The sequence below is a fragment of the Suncus etruscus genome, chromosome X (assembly GCF_024139225.1).
Source record: "Suncus etruscus isolate mSunEtr1 chromosome X, mSunEtr1.pri.cur, whole genome shotgun sequence".
NCBI classification, from domain to species: Eukaryota; Metazoa; Chordata; class Mammalia; order Eulipotyphla; family Soricidae; genus Suncus; species Suncus etruscus.
In genome coordinates, this window is record NC_064868.1 from 51357683 (window position 1) to 51382102 (window position 24420).

A 24420-nucleotide genomic window follows, 5' to 3' on the forward strand; every position below is an offset into this window, starting at 1 on the left:
GAAATCTATTTGGTCATGATGTATGACCTCATGATGAGGTGTTTGATCTTGTTTGCTAGGATTTTTGCATCTGTGTTCTTGTAGTATCTTTGTCTGCTCTTGGTATTAGGGTGGTGTTAGTCTCATAATAACTATTTGGGAGTGTTTATTTTTCTTCACTTTCCTGGAAGTGCCTTAAAATTATTGGTAGTCGGTCCTCTTGAAAGGCGCTTCTGGCTAAGGTTAGTCCCAAAACCGGCAGCAACTGGTCGTGGGCATCAACCATGTTGAAAAGCATGTGGCAATGATCAGGCTCAACCCTTTGTGGGCAGGGGAAGCTCACCTCTGTTCATGTAGCTTTCGCAGGTACTTCTGGACAGCGTTGGTCCCAAAATGAACAGCCGCTGATCTTGGACAGCATGCAGCGGGGATCAATGCTGAATCAGTTTATTAAAGTTTTTTTAAATTGGGGCCGGTTAGGTGGCGCTGGAGGTAAGGTGTCTGCCTTGCAAGCGCTAGCCAGGGAAGGACTATGGTTCGATCCCCCGGCGTCCCATATGGTCCCCCCAAGCCAGGGGCAGTTTCTGAGCGGTTAGCCAGGAGTAACCCCTGAGCATCAAACGGGTGTGGCCCAAAAATCAAAAAAGTTTTTTTAATTAAATTACTGTGAGATACAGAATTGAAAAGTTGTTGCTAGTTGAGTTTCAGTCACACAGTGTTTCAACACCTATATCTTCACCAGTGTTCATTTTCTGCCAACAATTTCCAGTTTTCCTAGTTCTTCCTCTTTCCTCAGCCTGCCTCCATGGCAGAAACTTTTCTTCTTTCTCTTTCCCTCACTGGTTTTCCTTTTAGTCACTGTGAATTGCAATACTGCTACTGAAGGGCATCATGTATATCACTTTACTTCCTTTTAGCACAGAATTTCTGTCCAGAGATAATTTTTTTTTTTTTTTTTTGGTTTTTGGTCCACACCCGGCGGTGCTCAGGGGTTACTCCTGGCTGTCTGCTCAGAAATAGCTCCTGGCAGGCACGGGGGACCATATGGGACACCGGGATTCGAACCAACCACCTTTGGTCCTGGATCGGCTGCTTGCAAGGCAAACGCCGCTGTGCTATCTCTCTGGGCCCAGAGATAATTTTCAATTATTTTATTATAGTGGTCCCTTCTCTGTCCTAACCTTACTCTTTTTCCATCATTTTTTTATCTTTGGATACTTTTCTCATATTATTATTTTATATGCCACAGATCAGTGCTATCACTTACTATACATCTCCCTCTGACTCATTTCACTCACCATGATACTCTCCATGATATCCATGTATAAGCATATTTCAGGACTAACTTCTCCTAATGTATACAGTACAGTTCAATTTTATTGTGTCAATGTACCATGGTTTCTTTATCCACTCGTTATTTCCATATTCTGGATATTGTGAAATAGTGCTCAGTGAACGTAGGAGTACATATGCGTTTTCTGCATTGTGTTTTGAGTCCCTAGGATTTATTGCCGGGAACAGTAATACTGAGTCAAGTGGAAGCTTGATTTCTAGTTTTTAGAGGAAATTTCTATTTTTTGTTAAAAAGGTTGGACCAACAGTGAATGAGAGTTCCATTCTCCCTATGTTCACACTAGTACTTGTTATTTTTCCCCTACCCCAGTACTTGTTATTTTTTATGTGTGCCAGTCTCTGTGCTCTGATATATCTCATTGTCATTTTGATTTGCATCTTTCTCATGATAAGTGATGTGGTGTATTTTCCCATGTGCCTTTTGGTCACTGTATTTATTCATTGAGGAACTTTTTGTTTATCTCCTTGCTATTTTTGATGGGGTTGGTTCTTCTTGTTGAACTCTATCTGTAAATATTCTAGATACTCCTTACCTGATGGGTATCGGGAAAATGATTTCTCCCATTCCTATTGGCCTTTGTATCTTGACCATCGTTTCCTTGAGTTGAAGAAACTTCTTATTTAATGTAGTCTCATTTGTTTTTCTTTGCTTCCACTTACTTAGTGGTATTTCATCATTGAAGAGCCCTTTAGCTTCAGTGCCATACAGTTCTCCCTGTGTTTTCCTCTCTGTACCTTATGGTTTCCAGCCTGATATCAAAGTCTTTAGTCAGTTTTGATTTGATTTTGTGCATGGCATTAAAAAGAGGTCTGAGTCCATTTTTTGTACCTATTAGACCAATTTTTCCAGTCCCACTTGTTAAAGAAGCTTTTCTTGCTCCACATCATATTTTCTATCCTTTATTGAAGAATAACTTATATACATAGGCATCTGTCTTAGGATATTCAATTCTATAACACTGATATGAGGATCTGTCTTTATGCCATTTATTTACTACCACTTTGTAATGCATTTGGAAGTGGGGAAGGTGATGCTCCTCCATTAATTTTTTTAGTTTTGTCACTATATCCCACCACTGCCTTTGGGCCTTGAGAGTTTCTGGTGACAAATCTGTGGTAAATCTTAGAGATGCTCCTTTGAATGTAATTTCCCTTTTTGATCTTGCTGTTTTCAGTAGTCCATTCCTAACGGGGATGGAGTTCAGGAAAGTTTTGAATGGATTTCATCATTATAACTAGGATGTGTCTTGGCGTGCTTTTCTTTGGATATCTTTTGGCTGGTACTCTTTGGGCATGTAGGATTTAGCTGCACACAATCTTCAGCTCTGGGAGTTTCTTTGCATTGATGCCCTTGGCTATTGATACTTCATGGGTATTTTCTTCCCGTGTCTCTGGGACTCCAATGATTAAGTTGTTTCTGTTCAGTTTATCAAAGACTTCTATTTTCATTTGTTCACATTCTTTGTGGATATTTCTCATTGCCAGATCATTTATTTTATGGCTCTTTTACAATCTTTTCTATTGTATGGAGTTGTTATGCATCTCATCTTCCAGATCACTGATTTTCTTCAGCTGCTATTTACTCTGTTGGATAGGCTTTTTAATGAGGTATTCATTTTATCGACCAGGTTTTTAGCCCTGCTATTTCAGTTTGAAATTTTCTTATTTCTACTCTCAGATCCTCTTGATTCTTATTTGTGGCACGTTCAGTTTATTCCAGGCTTTATTTGAATTCTATGAACATCCTCCATATTTCTTCTCTCAGTTCTTATCTGAAAGGATAAATAAGTGATTTTTACTTTTTGGGTCATTGAAGCTACCCTCTTTGTTCTCTAAACATGGTGGAAGTCTGCGTTGTTTCCCCATCGTTGTAGTTGTAGTGTAATGTTTTCTATACCCATGCTGGTGTTCGTCTAGGAGGAACACCAGGCCATGGAACAGATTTGAGCAGCTGCACTCCACTGGCTCTTTGTCTTGTATCCTGTACTTCAACTGGGTGCTGCCAACGTGGCTTCCAGGTCCCAAAGTTGCAGACTCTGCTTCCATGGCCTCTGTTGTCTCTGGGACATGAGTTCCTTAGCTCTGGGTCCCTGCCTCAGATCCTGTCCCTCACCTGGGCTCTGCCAGTTTGGTTTCTGGGTCCCAAAGATGCAGGATCTTAAATAGACATATTCTTATAAAATAATTACAAATGGACAAAAGGCACATAGAAGCATGTTCCATATCACTAATTATTCAGAGAGACATCATCTCATGCCACAGTGTTGGTGTACCTAGCTGAGACCCTGGATTTAGGTGTAGATACCTAAGACCCACCCATTTCTGGGAGGGGTCTTGGGAACCAGATATTAGGTGTGACCTTACCTGCAAGACCCCGCCCATTCCTGGGAGGGGTCTTGGAAAAGTTAGATAAGCCTTGGACCAAGGGGATTCGGGCCCTTTCGGCCCTGCTGAGCTCTCTGGCTTTAGGGTCTCTGCCTCTTTTGGTTTTGGACCAGGATGGAGGCCAAGGGGAAGATGGCTGAAAGGGTTAGACGCAGGGTAGCCTAGAATGGCTGAATGCTTAAAAGGTTATGAGATAGGCCACACACATGTGGCGAATAGGGCATGAATAAAGTTAATGCTTCCTGATGCCTGTCTCTGGATAAGTCTGATTTCGCTTTTTACCTGGGCCTGGAATCCGCCGGCTGGATGGGAAATGAAGCCACGTGGCTGGGGCCTAAGCACAAAGGCCTCCATCCATCGCCATCCAGCACCATCTTTAATTATTTGATACAACACCACAGAGATTGGCTGTCATCACAAAGAACAACAACAATAACAAGTGCTGGTGGTGATAGATGCAGGGAGAAAGGGACCTTTTTTACTACTAGTAACAATGCTGACTGATCCAGCTCTTTTATTGGGGGAAAATAATATGGATAGTCCTCAAATATCTAGAAATTTTGCTTTCACATGATTCAGCTATACCACTTCTAGAGATATACCATAGGAATATACAAACACAAACCAGAAAAGTCCTCTGTATTCTTATGTACATTGGCCCACTAGTTTTTCTGTAATGTGCAATTCAGTTTCCAAGTTTTTACATTATTGCTCTGTTTCTGTTTGTGATTTACTTCTATTTTTAGTGCATCTTGGTTTGAGAAGGTAGTTGGTATGATTTCTCTCCTCTTGACTATGTGCATTATAGTATAATGTGTATGTGTATTTGTTTTTTGGGGGGTGAAAAACCCTATGCATATCTGCTGAGCCCCTCTCTTCTATTTCTTCCTTTAAAATAAGTATCTCCTAACTGATTTTTAGTCTGGTTGATCTATTGAGAAGTGAGAGAACGGTGTTGAAGACTCCTACTATTATTGTGTTGCTAGCAATGTCTTCTTTCAAGTCTATTAGCAGTTATTTTACGTATTTTGGTAGTCCCTCATTAGGTACATATATGTTTAGGGGTGAGAGTTCTTTGTGATGCTCATTAAGAAATGACTTTCATTGTCTGTTATAATCTTTTGAGCCAGAAATCTGTGTTGCCTGATACTAGAATGACTACTATGACCTTTTTGAGGGGTTGTTTGAGTGAATAATTGTGTTCCAACCATTGACTTTTTGTTGTCAATGTTTGGTGTGTTTAGATGTGTTTCTTGCAGGCAGCAAAATGTTGGGTTCAATTTTCTACTCCATCCTGCCATTGTGTCTCTGTGTTTATTCCGTTGATTTTGAAAGATAAAGTACCATGAAATACTGCAATATATTTCTATAGAAGTTTGGTGTGTTTGTAAGATTCATCTTGTCTTAAAGTAGAGCCTTTAGTTTTTATTTTTCCCATAAAGGTAGTGTTGAGTCCATGATGTTTTTGAGAGGTTGCTTGTTATGTTGTGTATCTTCCTTAAAATCTGAACAAGAGTCTAGTTGAGCTACTCATTTCATTTAGTTTTTTCCATATTCAACCACTTTCTTTGGGTCCAGAGGGTTTCTTTTGGTAAATTTGCTGTAAATCTTAAGGATGTTCCTTTGTATATGATTTCCTTTTTTTTTTTTTTTTTTTTTTTGGTTTTTGGGTCACACCTGGCAGTGCTCAGGGATTACTTCTGGCTCTATGTTCAGAAATTGCTCCTGGCAAGCTTGGGAGACCATATGGGATGCTGGAATTCGAAACTGTCCTTCTGCAAACACCCTGCCTCCATGCTATCTCTCCAGCCCTATGATTTCCTTTTTTGATCTTGCTGCATTCAGTATTCTATCTCTGTGTTTTTCATCATTATGGTGAGAATGATCATTCTCATCATTTATTATTCTCATAAGGAAGACCTTGGGGTATTTTTATTTGGGTCTGTTTTAGCTGGTGCTCATCAGGTGTCCAGGGTGTGGGTACATGCATTCTCTAGCACTTGAAACCTTTTAGTAATGATGTCCTTGACTTGTTTCTTTTTTTTGGGGGGGCACACCCGTTTGATGCTCAGGGGTTACTCCTGGCTAAGTGCTCAGAAATTGCCCCGGCTTGGGGGGACCATATGGGCCGCCAGGGGATTGAACCGTGGTCCTTCCATGGCTAGCGCTTGCAAGGCAAGACACCTTACCTCTAGTGCCACCTCACCAGCCCCAGCTTGCTTTTTCTTTCTTCCCGTGTCTCTCAGATCCCAGTGATTTTGTATGTTTCTGGTGAATTCATCCCAGAATTAGTTTATCATTCTTTGTTTATTCTGAAGCTTTTCAAAAATTATTTTCTTGTGTCTGAGAGTTTTTGTACTTCATCTTCATGCTCACTAATTCTGTCATCAGCAGCTTCTCTTTGCTAGTGAGGCCTTCCAATGAATTTTTCATCTCGCCTACCAAGGTTTTCAATTCTGACATTACTGTTTGTATTTCTCATTTCTGTTATCATATCTTGTGTTTATTGAGAGTACATTCCATTGTATTTTTGAATTCATTGAACATCCTGAGCATTTCCACTCTAAAGTCCATTTCAGACAGATTATATAAGGGGCTGCTACTGATTGGGTTTTCATCTACATTTGTGGTGGGATTTTTTTCACTGCCCTACCATGCTTCTGTAATTCTCTCAAGATGTTTCTTTCCTTTTACTCTCAAAATCTTTCCTACAGAAAGGGAGGCCTCAGGTATGTTGTTTGGGAAGGATTACCAGTGGGCATGACCTCTGACCTCTTTGAGTTTGGCCATTGGTCTCTTTTCCAATTTTTGCTTGTGTTATGACATCATATCTAAAATACTAGTTCAACAGCTTCAATATTTGTGTTTTCTAAGAGGTCTTATAGTTATTTGTATTTGTTTTTGTCTTTGGGCCACACCTGGCTATGCTCATGGCTGACTCCTGACTCTGCACTCAGAGATAACTCCTGGCCTGCTCAGGGGACTATATTGGATACTGGTTATTGAACCCTGGTCGGCCACATGCAAGGCAAGCACACTACCCACTATACTATCACTCTAGCCCCTAGTTTTTATTATTTTCTTATTTTTAGGCTTTTCACCCTTTCAAGTTAATTTTGTTTTGTTATTGGACCATAGGTAGTGGTGGCCAGGACTAATTAGTCCTAATTTTGCTCTCAGAGAATGTTCCTGGCAGTGTTTGGGGGACCATATTGGGTACTGGTATTGAATCTGGGTCAACTTTGTGGAAGGCAAATGCCTTACTCTGCTCTATCTCTGGCCACTCAATTTAATTTTTATGTAACGATAAGTAAAATTTCGATTTTGTTTATTTATTTTTGTTTTGGGGGCTGTACCCTGCTGTGCTAAGAGCTTACTCCTGACTCAGTGCTCATTCCTATTAGGAGTTTGGGGACCATATGTGTTTCAGGAGAGTGAACTCTGATAAATTATGAATGACATAGATAGTTCAGATACATATTAAATAGTAAACTTATTGAAGCCATATGAAGCTGTTTATATATATTGGAATCTACAGTTTAAAGACTGGCAGTGGAAAAAGAAGGTAGTCTAAACTTGCCATAGAGATAGCTTTGATTTATGTGGTTTATATTTATTAATATTTATTTTATAAATTACTGCTGAGAACATTTAAATATTCTATTGGAAAAAATGAAATAAACCTCATATTTTAACATAAATAAAACTGTTCCCTTTTAGTCCCCGTTTAGATTTTATTGTTTTGATGAGCAGTGGTCTCACACACACTTGCTTACTGTACTTGTTCACTTGATTGTGGTGATTGTACACTTGTTTTTGGTAATTTAATGCTTCATAAGGTGCTTAAACATTTGCTTACCTGCCTAGGATTTATACTTTATAGTTTTGTGTTCACACACATTTTGGTTGTAGTGTTTTCCAGGGGTCACACACTTGGTTGTGATAGTCATAGACTCTAGTTGTGGTCCTTGTTGTGGTTTACATACCAAATTGATACACACTTTATTTGTGATGCTTGCCGCAGTTGTCATACTTAAACTCTGGTTTACCAGAGATCATATATTTTGTTGTACTTAAATTAGCAAATGACAGTTCTTCTAGATTTGTCCTTAGTGCATATAAGGTAATGCCCAGAATCATGGCTTTCTGCTTGCAAGACAAGTATTATGCACTTGAGTTAACCCTGGATATCTTTAGCAATTTCTTTGAAGAATAGCAATTTTCAAACTAAGAAGATTTAGTGATGAGTAACAGAATTTTTTTAAGTATTAAAATGTATGGGTAAATAACAGAATCTTTAAATCTTTATCTGTTTGTTGTGATTATGTATCATGTATCCTCTGGAAAATACCATATACTCATGACAGGAAGGGTAAAAATACAACATTTTAGTATTACTGTAAACATAGTTGGACTTTTTACATGCTTTGGAAGAATTTCAAGGAACCTGCAGTTTGCTGGACCACATCATGAGAATTGGTATAATAGAGCCAGTTTAAAGACTATTGAGAGTGAGTGAGAGATGATGAGGGGTCTGGATTAGGATACTTGTAAGATGTAGAAATGAATGGAGAAGGGGAGATGAACATAATAGTTAAGATGAAAAATTAAGGGGCCAGAGAAATAGTTTAGTGGATTGGTTAGACACTTGCCTTTTGTGCAGTAAACCCATGTTTGATTCCTTACCTTGTATTTGGTCTCCTGAGCCTTTCCAGGTGTAATCCTTGAGCATGTAGCCAGGAGTAGGTCTTGAGCACAACTGGGTGTGGCCAAAAAAAACCCACGAAATAAAAGAAGAAAAATCAGAAGGCCCCGGAAAGGGGCAGAGGGAAATAATTGAGTTCTAGCTAGGTGTGTATTTCAAAACTGACTTTGTTGACATCATACTTAACCAGAAAAATGGCAAATCTTAAGTTAGGAGTAATTCTGGCAATAGGAGCCTTTCTTAGAGACAAGATAAGTAGAGTTTCTTCTTTTTTTTGTTTTTGTTTTTGTTTTTGTTTTTTGGGCCACACCCGGTGATGTTCAGGAGTCACTCCTGGCTATGTGCTCAGAAATTGCTCCTGTCTAGGGAGACTATATGGGGGATCGAACTTCAGTCCGTCCTAGGCAGCACAGGCAAGGCAGATGCCTTACTGTTTGCACTACCCATCTGGCTCCAAGATAAGTAGGAGTTTCTTAACTAGGTGCATTGGTTCAGCTCAAGGTCATAAAGATGAAAGACTTGGACAGGGTAGGTGTTGGAATAGTGGAGGAACAGGATATTCCTAATCACTGCTAGACTGGCTGCAGGAGGCAGTTGAGTTTATGTTGAGCAGGCATTAAAGACATGCAGAGATAGAAAGGCTTTCTGCCCGAGATGATTTTACTTTGTTACTCTGCAGGATGGATCCATGCTGTACTGACACCTGTTGACTGCCTTGCATTTGGAGGGAATTTCCTTCACAGCCTTAACATTGAAATGCAGCTCAAGTGAGTCTTGAAATTGCAGAGATCCTTGTTGGCCATTCTTATCTTTTTTCGTCCTTGGCTTCTCTTCTGTAGTGAGGAGAACATTATAAGTGATACAAGATGACCAGAAATGAAGGGATATAGTTCTTGATGATGCTCACTATAAGAAATACTTCACTCTCAGTAGTTTTGTGACTTTAGTTAAGTCACATTACTGTTTAAGACTATGTTTCCTAACCCATAATGTAGAACTTTATAGTATATACGTAGATAATAGATAGGAAGCTTCCAAAAAAATTCCTAATGTGTTCAGTAAACAGGATCCTCATTGTTTTTTCTGTGTCTGCTTTCTTCAGAGCTTATGAAATTGAGAAGCGGCTGAGTACAGCAGACCTCTTCAAGTTCCCCAATTTTGAGACCATCTGTTGGTATGTGGGAAAGCACATCTTGGACATCTTTCGAGGTATACCATCAGTTTCCAACTGTCTCTTTTGTCATATTCCTATGTATATGTCTGTGTGTTTGTGAAACTGTTATCTGAATACAGTACTATTCCTTCATAGTACAGAACTATTCCTTCAATTCAAAGAAACCCTATTTCATTAACATTCCCTCTTTCCTTGCACAATCCATAATTTCTAAAACTACTAATCTGGGGCCAGAGCAGTGGCGCAAGGGGTAGGGCGTTTGCCTTGCCTGCACTAGCCTCGGACAGACTATGGTTCATTCCCTGGGTGTCCCATATTTCTGAACACATAACCAGGAGTAATCCTTGAGTGTCACCACTAATCTGTTTTACTTTATTATTTACCACTTCGAAAGTGCTATAAAGTGGAGGGCTGTAGAGATAGCATGGAGGTTAGGCGTTTGCCTTGCTATCAGAAGGACGGTGGTTCGAATCCCAGCTTCCCATATGGTCCCCCGAGCCTGCCAGGAGCAATTTCTGAGCATAGAGCCAGGAGTAACCCCTGAGCATTGCCGGGTATGACCCAAGAACCAAAAAAAGAAAGTGCTAAAAAGTGGAATAATGTGATCTTTTGAGATTGACTTTTTTACTAGAAGTAAAATAAAATGTAAAATAGGGCATGGGTCTTAATGATTTAGCAAAAGTGACAGATTATTGGAAATTATCCTTACTTCCTATGAATTCAGCTAAGAAACTAAGTCTAGATAGCGGCAGAGTTTTCTGACTAGTTCCCATAGGGACAAGTCTAGTCTGTATTGGTTCTTGGGCATCTCCAATGTGCTCAGTTTCCTCTTTACTATTCTGCTCTGGAATACCATTTCTCTCTAATATTCTTTTTTGGATCCCTAGGGGGATTCAGTGTCTTAAAGTTAAAAAGAACTTTCTGAGGCCAATGAAAATAATCTACCAAATCCTCAAGTCCTTATTCTGCCATCTAGAAAGACTGTCGCTTAAGTGTTCAGAGACAGAGTGGCTATCTGTTCATTACTGTTCTGAATAGTCCAGTTCAATAGAATATTTATTATTGAGCTGGAAGCTGATATTTGTTACAACTTTCACTTGAAATAACCCAGTACACAACTAATCCTTCCTTTGCACTAACTGTCTTTTAGATGCACACAGGGGGCAATCATGGTTCTTTTTGGAACCCAGAGTGAGCAGTAGAAAGAGAACAGAAAGAGAACAGTCATGGTTTCAATTTTGGCTTTGACACTTCTTAAGTATGTGTCCTTAGTAAAATCTTGTTGTCTTTTGACTTTCTGAGCCTCAGTTTCCTAAAATATTAAATGAATAGAATAACACCTAGCAGGAAAGAGGTGCTTGCCTTGCATATAGCTGACCTAAGTCCAATCTCCAGCACACTTGGGCCCTACCAGGAATGATCCATGAGCACTGTCAGGTATAGCCAAAACTCTCTCTTCTGAAAAAGCTAGTATATAAATTACATCAGGGGTCTCAAACTCGTGGCATGCGGGCAACAAATGGCCCTCCGTACAACATTTTGTGGCCCTGCCCTAGAGGAATCCTTTTTTGTTTTGTTTTAGTTGTTTGGGTCACACCCCCCAATGTTCAAGGCTTACTACTGACTTTGCACTCAAGGATTACCCCGACTTTGCCTCCTGCGGCCCCCAGGTAAATTGAGTTTGAGACCCCTGAATTACATGGTATTAATGGTATATGGATAACATGTTTGACAAAAGGATCCTATTAAATAAACTGTATTCTAAGAACTGAAACCTGGAGTTGTACTCAGAATCTTGAACACTTTCTCTGATTGCCTGAAAATAGCAACATGTCCTTTATTTCTTTCTGGCTTCATTGATGCTCTACTTTTTTTTTTCTTCTCTAGGTTTGCGAGAGAACAGGAGACACCCTGCCTCCTACCTGGTTCATGGTGGTAAAGCCCTAAACTTGGCCTTTAGAGCCTGGACAAGGAAAGAAGTAAATATTTCTTTTATCTCCTCTAGAGTCTGTCCTCCATAGGGAGTGGCTTTGAGTAAATGGCTTGTGGAAGCAGAATAGAGCAGAGAGGACTGTTTGATTCTGGAATTACAATGGAGGACTGAGGATTTCTTAGATTACATTTTGAAATTATTCTGCTTTTTAAAAGAACATATTGGAAAGATATAGAGGATTATAAAGAAGGAAAAAGGTCATCTATAATTTCAGTACTAAGAGAGAAGTACCATTTACATTTCGGTCTACTTTGTCTTTTGTATAGGTATTGAAAACAAGTATGATAGGTTTGCCTTGCACATGGCCAACCCAGCTTCTATCCCCAGGACCCTGTATGGTCTCCTGAGCCATATCAAAAATTTTTCTGTGACATCAAACTTGTTCTGTGATATTTCTTTGTAGGAATTAGTATACCCTTACCTAACTATTTATTATTTTTATTTAAAGAATTGTGATTTACAAAGTTACTCATAGTTAAATTTTAGACACCAATTTTCAGCACCAATGTCACCACCAGTATCAGCCTCCCTCCCCCAATGTTCCCAGAGTCCATTCCATACTATCACTACCCTGCCCTAGCCTGTCATCATAACAAGCACCTTTTAAAGTTTGGATGTCATGATTTTATTGTTGAATTTGTGACTGGGATATTTAGTTCTGTCCTTTTCTTAAATAATTTATTTAATCACCATGGTTACACAGTTGTTCATGATTGAGTTTCAGCCATACAATGCACATCACCCTGTACCAGTGCATGTTTCCTGCCATCAATGTCCCCGGTTTTCCTCCCACCCTTTCCCACCCCCATGCCTGCCTCTTGGCAAATATTTTACTTTTCTCTCATTTTTTCTCTTTTTTTGACACTGTTTTGCACTACTGTTAATGAAAGGAAAATGTATCATGCATATTACTTTATTCTCTTTTAGCACACCATTATTGTCTAGAGTGATCAATTCCAACTATCATTGTCATAATTGTCCCTTCTCTACCCTAACTGCACTGCTTCACTGTTGTGGCAAGCTTTCTACCATGGAGTAGTCCTTCTGGCCCTTATCTTTATTATAGTTTCTGAATAGTTATCATACTATCTTTTTTTTCTTATATCCCATAAATGAGTGAGATTATTCTCTGTCCCTCTCCCTCTGACTCATTATACTCAGCATAATAATCTCCATATCCATTCAAGTTATAAGCAAATTTTATGACTTTATTTTTCCTAACAGTTGCATAATATTCCATTGTGTAGATGTACTGTAGTCTCTTTAGCCACTCATCTCTTTTTGCACAATTGGGTTGTTTCCAGATTCTGGCTATTGTAAATAGTGCTGTGATGAACATAGGAGTGCAGAGGGCATTTTTATTGTGTTTTTGTATTCCTAAGATATATCCCTAGGAATGGTATTGCTGGATCATATAGAAGCTCAATTTCTAGTTTATTTGAGGAATATCCATATTTTTCCAAAAACTCTAGACCAATCATCATTCCCACCAGCAGTGAAAAGTCCCTTTCTTCCTATATCTGTGCCAGCACTGGTTGTCCTTTGTGATGTATGCCATTCTCTGTGGTGTGACATGATACCTCAGTGTTGTCTTGATTTGTCTCTCCATGATGATTAGTTATGTGGTGGATGTTTCATGTGTCTTTTGATCATCTATTTCTTATGTCCTTAACACCACCAATACACTGTAGTCTTTTTGGCCATTCTCCCCATTCTTTCTTTTTTATTTAAATTCTTATTGGTGTGTGTGTGTGTGTGTGTGTGTGTGTGTGTGTGTGTGTGTGTGTGTGAGATCTCATTTCTGTTTATTTCACAGTTACAAAGTTTTTCATGATTGAATTTCAGTCGTACAATGTATAGCATCCTTCAACAATGCACATTTCTCACCACTAATGTCCCTAGTTTTCCCTCCGTATTCCCCCTGCCCTTTCCCCTCCTTGTCTCTGTGGCAGACATTTTTCTTCTCTTATCTATTTATTTATTTATTTTCCTGTTGCCAACCTTCTTTTTACATATTCTTAGAATTGGTGTTTTGAGCATTTTCTTTGTTCCCTTTACTGACTCACCCTTGTCACCTTGTGAATCTGTTTCTCCTTATTCTTCAGGAATGATACCCTTTGTTTCATCTCTCAGTGCTCCTCTTTAGCCCTATAACCTTCATGAAATGAAATTCAGAATGATTGTGTCTCTGAAACACACAAAGGAGTATGGAGATGTGTCCCAAACACTTATACATTGGGCTAGGATAACCCCAAATAACATGACTAAAAGCACCTGGAGAATAGGACATAGATCCATGGAAGGAATAATACTTATAGGCTGCATAGATAATATAGCAGGTAGGGTGCTTGTCTTGTACATGGCCAACCCAGATCCCTGAAACTTGAGGGGCTGGCTCATTCATGACCACAGAGCCAGGACGAATCCTTGAGCACTACAGGAGTGGGCCAAAAACTAAAAAACTAAAAAACATAAAAAAGGTAGTTTTTGTGGAAGTTTGGTGGGTAATACAGATGACTTGCATGAAAGGCACTTGGGCCCACCACCTCTTAGAGTCCCTGGGTTGGGAAGAAGGAACTATTAAGGTTATCTCGCTAGGTCACATAATAATTTTTTGACCCACACTCTAGACACCAAAATAAATTACATACGGGTGATATTGACACTTCTGTGGTGACTGTGGTATGTATCCTTTAAACAGTATTCAATTTTTTTAAAGTTAAATATGGGTAAGCAATAGTACAGCAGATTGGACACTTGTCTTGCATGTGGCCTACTTGAATTTGATCCCTAGCTTCCCATATGTCCCCCTGAGTCCCATAAGGAGTAATTTCTGAGTGCAGAGCCAGGAGTAAATCCTGAACCTCACTGCATGTGACCCCCAAAATATATAAAAAGTAAAATAATCAGAATCAAGTAGGAAATATCAAAGAATATTTGCATTTTCTCTCAGTACAAAGGTGAAGTGAAACTGGTGGATAGAATTGAAAAGCATTTGAGGGTTCTGTTTCTATAAATTTAAATGCTTTAAGGACTCAGAAAACTAGACAAAATTTGGTAGGTGGTAGGGAAAAGTATATGACTAGAAGGAAGTAGTTCTGAAAGTAGTAAAGTGTTATCATCAATAGCACTATAAACCACAGTGCAAAATTTGTATTATAAAGCACCTCTTATAAAATCAGACTAGTGGGAGGGAAATAGGATTGGGGGGATATTGGTGGAGGGAAGTGGACACTGGTAAAGAGATTATTGTATACCTGAAATCCAATCATGAATAATTTTGTAATTTCTCGGTGAGTATATAAAAATTAAAAATGAAAAAAATGGGAGACCGTCCCTAAATTTCTCTTGAACTAGTTGTTGGACTATAGCTGTTCAACACTGAGTTCTGTACTAAGTACAAAGACAGGGTTATCTCTAGCAAACTCCTGAAGGTTTTTTGACTTTTTGAGAGGTATAACCCAATTCATCTTTTTCACTGTCATTTATTGAATATATGTTTTATAAATGTTTTTCTGAATCTATGGTTTGTCTTTCTAGTGCTTCTGAATAGAAGTTTAAATTTTTTCTTATTAATCTCATTAGTTTTGTGTGTGTGTGTGTGTGTGTGTGTGTGTGTGTGTGTGTGTGTGTGTGTGTGAGACATTCTTTTTATGTTCTAAGAAAACTTCCAAAATCAAGGTTTGTGTGTGCTTCAATCTATGGTGTATTATAATGGTTGAAGTCTTGTGTCTTAACCACCATTTTTCATTGAGTTGTCTATTTATGAAACAATTCCTTGTTCCCTTTATTTGACAGGCTCTACCAGACCATGAGGATGAAATTCCGGAGACAGTACGAACTGTACAGCTCATTAAAGATCTGGCTAGGGAGATCCGCCTGGTTGAAGTAAGAAGCATGGGAACAAAGGAATTATTTAGGAAGGAAGGACTAGAGGTTCTAGTGGAAAATCAAGCAGTTCTAGTGGAAAGTCAAAGCTTCTGTATTTAGCATGAGTACTCAGAGGGAGGGTTGAGGACCCCACTAAAGAACCTCTTTATTAATTCAAATTATTATGTGATTTAAATGTGCCACATATCAGACTGAATGTTTAAGATATATGGATAATACAGTGTCTGAGGCTGGGGAGATAGCTTAAAGAGATAGAGCACATGCATTCTGTATGAGGCTCCAAGTTTGATTCTTGGTACCTCATTGGCTCCCCAGTAGTCGTAGACCTTGTAGTTCATACTGCCAGCTTGCTAAATTGTCATGCTTTTCTGGTCCAGGTATCACAAGACCATGGGCTGCTACTTCTGAGGAGGCCCATAAAAATAATACAATGCCTGCCCACAAAGAACTTTTTAAACAGGGGGCCAGTTCACTGTCCCTCAGACCATTGGAGGGTCTGACTATAGTAAAAACAAAACTTATGAACGAATTCTTATGCACACTGCATATATCTTATTTTGCAATGAAGAAACAAAACAGATACAAATACAATATTGTGGCCCGCGGGCCATAGTTTGACGACCACTGATTCAAGGTCTAGGACCTTGGCATAGTTGGTTGAGCCTTACTTTCCTTATCTTTACAGAAATAGCAATTGAACACTAAGATTGCTCACTGGCACTCATTAGACTCTCACCAAAATGTAATGATAGTCCATGTTGATGGAGGATGGTGGTGGTCATAGAAGTAGTTTTTAATGATATTTGCACTTAATCACTGCATTTTATAATTTTGTTATGTTTTGGGGTCACACCCAGTGGTGACAGGTTTACTCCTGGCTCTGTACTCAGGAAGTATTCCTGGTGGTATTCAGGGGATTATATAAGGTGTCAGGAACGGAACCTGGGTTGGTTGCAAGGCAAGTGCCCTCTCCACTGCACTATTGTTACAGCTCCCAGTCATTGCATTCTAGGAAATGATACTTATTCCTGGTTGAAATGATTACAATTCAGTAGGCATCTACCATGATGCAGAAAGGTGTAGTGGTAAGAAGAGAAACTTGGTTTTCATTTCCTTCTCTATTACTTTCAAGCCTTTCAGAGTCTTTGTATACTAATTGGTACAGTGAGACTATCATCAGGTTTTCATAATTTTGTTAGAGCTAAGAGCTAATACATGCAGTCTTTCACATAGTGCCTGGCAGAGTAAGTAAGTACTCAATAAATCTGAGTCATTGTTATTAAACATTGCAGCAAAGATTTTTTTTGCAGGACACACCTGCTGGTGCTCAAGGGTTACTCCTGACTCTGTTCAAAAGTCACTCCTGGAAGGCTTGGGGGCCCATATGGGATGCAGGGGATTGAACCTGAGTTGGCCACGTGCAATGCAAATTGCTCTGGGCCACCAAAGAATGTTTAACGTGGGCTAGTGAGGTAGTAGAGACAACTTGAGGAAGAATAAACTTTCTCTCAGAAGCTGTATAGTTCCAGATAATGTCTATTATGCATGAACTAAATATTTCTTAGAGTGGTCAGAATCAGCTACTGGAAAATTAGCCTTCTAGTCTCATTCCTTGTAGCTTGTTCACTGTCTATTCCATAGCATACAATTTCAATTCTCCATTTTCCTCCATTCCCATCTGTCAGAATTCTTGAGGTTTTGGTTAAAAATCATATTCTTTCTCTCTTTTTGTATAAACCAATTTTGAAGACATAGAAATTTAGACTGGTTGGAAGAGAACTAAGGGGGGATTACATTTGATCCATTGGCTTTCAAATATTTTAAAACAGTGGTATCCTTTTTTCCCAAATGAATAATTTTGGTGGTTTTTGGGCCACACCCAGCTCAGGGTTTAGTCCTGGCTCTGCACTCAGGGATCACTGCTGATAAACTCAGAGGACCATTGGGGATGCCAGTGCTTTTATCTGGGTTCGTTATCTGCTTTAATGTCTCTCTGACACCTCCAAATTAGATTTTGTTGTGGAAACTCATTTTATACAACCAATTAGTACATATCAACTTTGATTAAGTGGGAAGGTTTAGTGCTGCATTCCTTTGCCTCCCATCTATGTCTTTAGGTCTTGAGAATCTTGAAGGAACATCTTTTGAAATCACTTTTCCAGTCTAGTTATTTTAATACAACAGAATAAGCAAAGATTGACTGTGATTATAATGACTTTCCCAAGGTCATAGGACCAGTTTGTAGCAAATTAGATCTTCTCCTTTCCTCTTAGATTTTGCCACCTTTCGAATTGGAACCAATACTAATTCTCAGTTATTTTCTCTGTCTATTACCTTAGAAATCTTTTGTCACCAGTTTTGATCATAGTGCCGGACATTTCCTCTGCTTGTCTTAATATATATCAATGACTGGGTAAAATATGCCACCAGTAAACAATTGATGTCTGGTTGTATACATCTGGAGCATATTTGGAGCATATTACAGTATATTTATAAACCATTAATAGTCTCACCAGTGCCATGTGAGACCCTTTTAGCATTGAGAGAACCTTTGAGTAAGCTCTAACCGTGTCCTGTACTAATACTCTTATAGGATATCTTCCAACAGAATGTACTGCAGAGATAGCTCAAAGAAGATATCCAGAGATATCCTAGCTGGCTATTCCCTTAACCAAGCCAATCTATTCCTTGTATCTAGGCTGTCATTGTCCTTCAAAAGTGGTTCAAAAAAGAAAGGTTTGAAGTCTAAGAAATTCTTCCAGAATGCAGAGCAAAAGGGCAAAGAGAGCTCATCCTTAAAGCCTGCTTTCCAACTGAGCTCTAATCTCATGTACACATATAATCATCAGTTACTAAAGGCAGGCTCCTCACAGAAAGCAAAGGTGGATGCTTGCCCATGGTTTCAGCCCAATTCATTTGAGTCTTTTGGAAGAGCAACTTATTTTTGTTTTTTATTTCAATATTTGGTTAAACAGGACCCAACAGGGAGAATTTGGGCTACACCCAGCAATGCTCAGGGGTCACTCCTGACAGTACTTAAAGGACCTTATATTGTACCAGGGATCGAATTAGGGACACCTTGTGCAAATCAAGTGCTCCTATACTATCTTTCCAGCCTGGTGCATCCTATTGAAAAAAATTGTTCATGTTGTCCTGCTTCTACTTCCTTTAGGACACCTGACATTTGTTAATAGCCCCACTCATTTAGTAGGAATTTATTGAGACCTTGTCTTATGCTGGGCACTGTGATAGGCACTGTGATGTAAGCTTCAAGAGGCTGAGTGGCTTGTGAGAAAGAGAGGCATAAATGAGTGCTATGAAGTATTAGGAATGCTGATACAATGAATGGTTGTAGATGCGACACTTAAGACAGGGAGATTCTATGTAGGGTCAGTAATCAGAAGTCATTCTCAAAAACATTATACTTGAGCTACATATTGAAATGCTGGGGTGGCAGTGTCTGTTTTAAACATGCTATATGAGTGTCAGGCTATAGCTTTGAGCAGTTCCTTGAGAAAAGACCTCTCTTCCACCTTGCTTCAAGGTTGTGCTCTCCATGCATATGTGAAGATACACATCACCTCATCCCTTTTCTGAAACATACTTTACCAGACTAATAGGCTCCCCTGATCCAGTCTTTAATTTTCAACCCCTGTTCCCTTGATCATTTTGAATAGAGGTGGTAAACACTGTAGCTGAAGACCTTGGTTCAGTTGCTTTTGACAGTGACCTCAAACTGTGAAACTCGAAGGATTTGGCTGTCCTTATTCACATGGGAGTACCAAATGATAGTACTAGGTGACAACTGAGTCTCCTCCTTCTGCAGTTCAATATCGCTGGTACCCGCTTGAATGATTCTGAAGAAGACTCACCAGACTTGGACCTGGATGGGAATGAGGGTTCACTGACCCTTTTGATGCCTAATGGCAGGTGAGTTGGGTAGCAGCACAGAAATATTGGGACTGTTGATAGAAGCTTTCATAGAATTTGGACTTAGGAACTAACTGAGTGAGGGAAGAAATGCATTTGAAGAAAACCCCGAAAGTATCATCATTGCTTAGTCAGAACCCAACTGGGGGTAAGGAAGAGACTTAGAATCTAATTATTGGGGCCGGTTAGGTGGCGCTGGAGGTAAGGTGTCTGCCTTGCAAGCGCTAGCCAAGGAAGGACCGCGGTTCGATCCCCCGGCGTCCCATATGGTCCCCCCAAGCCAGGGGCGATTTCTGAGCACATAGCCAGGAGTAACCCCTGAGCGTCAAACGGGTGTGGCCCAAAAACCAAAAAAAAAAAAAAAAAAGAATCTAATTATTAATTATGAGAAAAATATAAGTTTTAGAAATTTGGGTAAGTGGGCTAGAACTGCTTGTATGAACAAGAGTTAGTATGCACACTGTTTAAAGACACGAGGTTTTTATATATCCCAGCCTCCTGGCACTGCTTGGGAGTTCATATATATATACTTGTAATGTGTATTGTGACATATATTTCACACTTGTATTATAGTTGTCTCTGAAAAAGTAGATTATGGAAAGCTTAGTATTTGAATTTTATATAATGAGCATGTATCATTTTTCCCAAAATTATTGAGACCTTGAATTTGGTCACTTGTACTGTATTTTGAGAGAAAGCTTTTCACATGAAAAGCATGGACATGGAAATGAAATAAAATGAACTTAAATCGTAACTCTGACATTTATTCACAGTATGATCTTGGCATTTTAATTAACCTGGGCCTCAATATCCTAATTATATCTGTATGTAAGTTAAACTTAGATTAGGATCGTTGGGAGACTAAATGAGATAATATAAAGTGCTGTCACATGGCTGGCATGTAATAAATAATTACAGGTTTAATGAGGATTATAAATAATGAAGTTAAAGGTGAATGATGTTGATTTTGTTAATCATGTTGTAGGACCAGATAATAGGTTATTAGAAACCCTAAAATATTTTCATGAGGCTGAAGAAGATAGAAAAGATTATCATTTGTATACTTACACCGAACAAAATAGTTAAGAGCCACATAATAAGCATCAGCATGTAGGAATATTTAGATATTTTCTTAGGTCTTTACCGAAGAAAAGATTGTCTTCATATCTCAAGGGTACGGATAATGATTCTTGAGAACACACTAAGTCATTTTTATCTTCACCACTAGTCTTTATTGTGATGCTTTTGTTACTTCTTAAAGGTTTCAGAGGCTATTTAGTGAATTTAAGAGAATCAGGGTACCATAATTACTGGAGCTGGAGAGATATTACTTTGAGTAGGGCATGCACTTGACCTGTGTTTCATCCCCAACACCACATGTGGTCTCCAGAAGTGACCAGGATTCATCTTTGATTACAAAGCCAGGAGTAAACCCTGAATAATGCTGGGTGTGGGCTCAAAACATATGAAGTATAGTATTTACAGAAATATGACCTGTGTTTCAACTTTTCTCTAAAATAATGCAGCATTTTGCAGGGACTTAGATGCAATTAAACTAATTTGGCTGGTGGTTGATACTTGATAAAACTTAGGTGGGTGAGCTCAATATACTTGTATATTTTTATGTTAGACATTTTTTCTAATTAAAAGTTAAAACAAGATATAAATAGCTATCATTTATTAAGCTCTATGTTAGACTCTTAGTTGCTTTATAGTAAAGCTCTCACAAAAGCTCTGAATATAAGTGTCGTTATCCCCATTTTACTGATTTGTATTCTGTGGCCTGAAGAATACTGTTATATCATTTACCATTGTATACTGGCCATGTGTCAGCCTTCACATTAGCCCATTTAATACTGTTGGTAACCCTATGAGATAGGACAAAGTTTAATGACAAGTCAATAAAAACCAGTTAAGTATGAACTATTTGCCAAGCATACTAATTTTACTGCCTTATCAAAAATCTGTTTCTCTTTGTTATGTTTGAGGGCCACATCTGCTGAGCTCAGGATTTACTCCTGGTTCTGCACATAGGAATCATTTCTGGTGGGCTTGGGAGACCATGTGAGGTGCTTGGGATCAAACCTGGGTTGGCACTGTGTAATGCAAGTACCCTGTTACCTATACTATTGTTCCAGTCCTCAAAATCATTTTTTACCTATGAGGTTTATTTCAGCATTTGTATTGATTAATATTGTTTGCCGTTAACAGAATTACTTAAGTTATTTTGGAAATTTTCCACTTCTGTTTATACTTTAAGAAGATTTTGGGGGGTATACTTTTTCATATCATATAATTAACCATTTTAATTGAATCTTCATAAATTTCAAAATTATAAGTTCTTTATGATTTTCAGGTGTACAGTGTTCCAACACTAGTCCCTTCACCAGTGATCATTTCCCTTCATCAGTGTCCCCAGTTTCCCTCCCTCACAGTTTGCCTCTATGGCAGGTTCTTTTTGCCCACTTTCAGTTTCCATCTCCTTGAGTGACCACTTTCCTTATGATGAATATCATATTGTACTCTTCCCTGACCTAACTCCCATCCGTAGTGGCAAGCTTCCTACTGTAAATCAGTTCTTTTGCTCATTAAACTAATCAGTTTTTGCGTACAATTTCATGAGTTAATATTTTAAAGAATGTATTCTTGGGGCCAGAGAGATAGCATGGAGGTAAAGCGTTTGCCTTTCATGCAGAAGGACGGTGGTTCTAATCCCGACATCTCATATGGTCCCCTGTGCCTGCCAGGGGCGATTTCTGAGCATAGAGCCAGGAGGAACCCCTGAGCACTGCCGGGTGTGACCCCTCCCCCAAATAAAAAGAATGTAATCTTCCCCCCAGTCCTCCAGAAGAATGTATTCTTTACATTTTCTGCAACCTAATTGTAGAAAAATTATTTCATCCCAGCAAAAGATCCTTGTAACCACTTACAGTTAGCTTTGTTCTTCTCATTTCCAAACAATCTCTCTCTAATTTACTTTATCTATAAATTTGCCTTTTCTAGATATTTCATGTAAATGTAGTCACATGTGGCATTTTGTGTTTGGCTTAAATTACTCACATGCTTTTGAGGTTTATATATGATGTAGTACATATCATTTCTTCCCTTTTATTGTTGAATATCTATTATATAGATATACCATAATTGTCCATTCAATAATTGATGCTATGACTATTTGCAGGTAAATTTTTGTGTAGATATTTGCTTTTATTCTCAGAGGTAAAATTTTGGGTCATGGGGCCGGAGTGATAGCATGGAGGAAAGACGCTTGCCTTTCATGCAGGAGGTCATCGGTTCGAATCCCAGCGTCCCATATGGTCCCCCATGCCTGCCAGGAGCAATTTCTGAGCTTGTACCAGGAATAACCCCTGAGCACTGCTGGGTGTAACCCAAAAACCACAAAAAAATTTTGGGGTCATATTTAGATTTAAAATTTTTCTAAAATTTATTTCAAATGTCTGTACAATTTTACCTTTTTATAAACAATTAAAAAATTTTCCATATACTTTTAATGCATGCTACTTTATCTTTTAGATTATAGTAATAATTCTTGTGAATATAAAGTGGTATGTAACTGGGGTTTTATTTTGTATTTCCTTAGTACTGAATATCTTTTCATGATTATTGATGAGCTGTTTTTATATTTATTGTAGTTGACATAACATGGTCATAATGGGGTCAGAGTTCATATAAAAAGTTCTATACCTCTACCATAACCCAAGTACCAATGACGCTCTATTTGTGTCCCTGTGATTTTTTATTTTAATAGTTGTATTCATCATTACCTTTTCTTACAATGCAAGCAACAGAATTGATAAAATCTTAGAGTGCAGCTACATTATGGCCATCATTTATTGACCATTTGTATATCTTTAGGGAAATATTTATTCAGGTCTTACTCATTTTTAATTGATATTTATTATTGCATTCTAAGAGTTATCTTAAAATGCTGGATACAAATCCCCAGTCTGACTTGCTCTTTTATTTATCAAAAGTAACTATTGAATCACAAAAATTTTTAAGTTAAGGGGCCGGAAAGATAGTACAGCGGTGTTTGCCCTGCAAGCAGCCAATGCAGGACCTAAGGTGGTTGGTCCTAAGGTGGTTCGTTCGAATCCAGGCATCTCATATGGTCCCCTGTGCCTGCCAGGAACTATTTCTGAGCAGATTCAGGAGTAACCCTTGAGCACTGCCGGGTGTGGCCCAAAAACCAAAAAAAAATTTTTTTAAGTTAACCTAAGCTCAGGTCCTAAAGAAAACAATGAGTTTTCTTCTATAAGTTGTATAGTCTTAGTTTTTTCATTTATATGTATGTACCATTTTGAATGAATTTTTATGTATGGTACAAGGTTAAACTCCAGATTCAATTTTTGTATGTAATATCTAAGTTATCTTAGCACTACCTACTGATAAGATTATTTTCCCCTGACTTTGACTTTTTTTTGACTTTTGATTTTTTTTTGACTTTGATTTTCCCTTGACTGTTTAGAAATTTGTTAACCATAAATGTAAGGGCTTAGTTCTCAACTAAATATATCTAATCAACATTGAATACTACGTTGACTACAATTACTTTATAGTAAAATTGCTCAATATAAGTTCTCCAAATGTTCTTTTTCAAAGTGGTTTTAACCATGTTAGGTCCTTTGTATAGATAAATGTATTTTATTTTATTTTTGGTTTTTGTTTTCTTGGGCCACACCCTGTGCCACTCAGGGGTTACTCCTGGCTCTGTACTCAGAAATCGCTCTTGGCAGGCTCAGGGGACCATAATGGGATGCCAGAAACAACTTGGGTCCGTCCAAGTTTGGTGGCGTGCAAGGCAAAGGCCCTGCCGCTGTGCTATTGATCCAGTCCATAAATACATTTTAATATCAGCTTGCTAATATTTTTTTTTGTTGGTGAGTGGGGATTTGGGGTCACATTTAGTGATACTCAGGGCTTACTCCTGGCTCTGTTCTCAGGGATCATTACTGCCAGTGCTTGGGGAACCATACAGGATGCTCTGGA

The 24420-nt window shown here is 38.6% G+C and overlaps 1 protein-coding gene across 1 annotated transcript in view; it reads left to right on the forward strand.

The window, feature by feature from the left end:
* PHF8 (PHD finger protein 8) overlaps window positions 1-24420 on the forward strand; it is a 142419-nt gene that overhangs the window by 60946 nt on the left and 57053 nt on the right. Inside the window, exons 8-12 of the mRNA XM_049767204.1 lie at window positions 9102-9189; window positions 9525-9631; window positions 11484-11575; window positions 15388-15477; window positions 19307-19410. Coding sequence (XP_049623161.1) covers window positions 9102-9189; window positions 9525-9631; window positions 11484-11575; window positions 15388-15477; window positions 19307-19410 — 481 coding nt within the window. The remainder of the gene's footprint in view (window positions 1-9101; window positions 9190-9524; window positions 9632-11483; window positions 11576-15387; window positions 15478-19306; window positions 19411-24420) is intronic.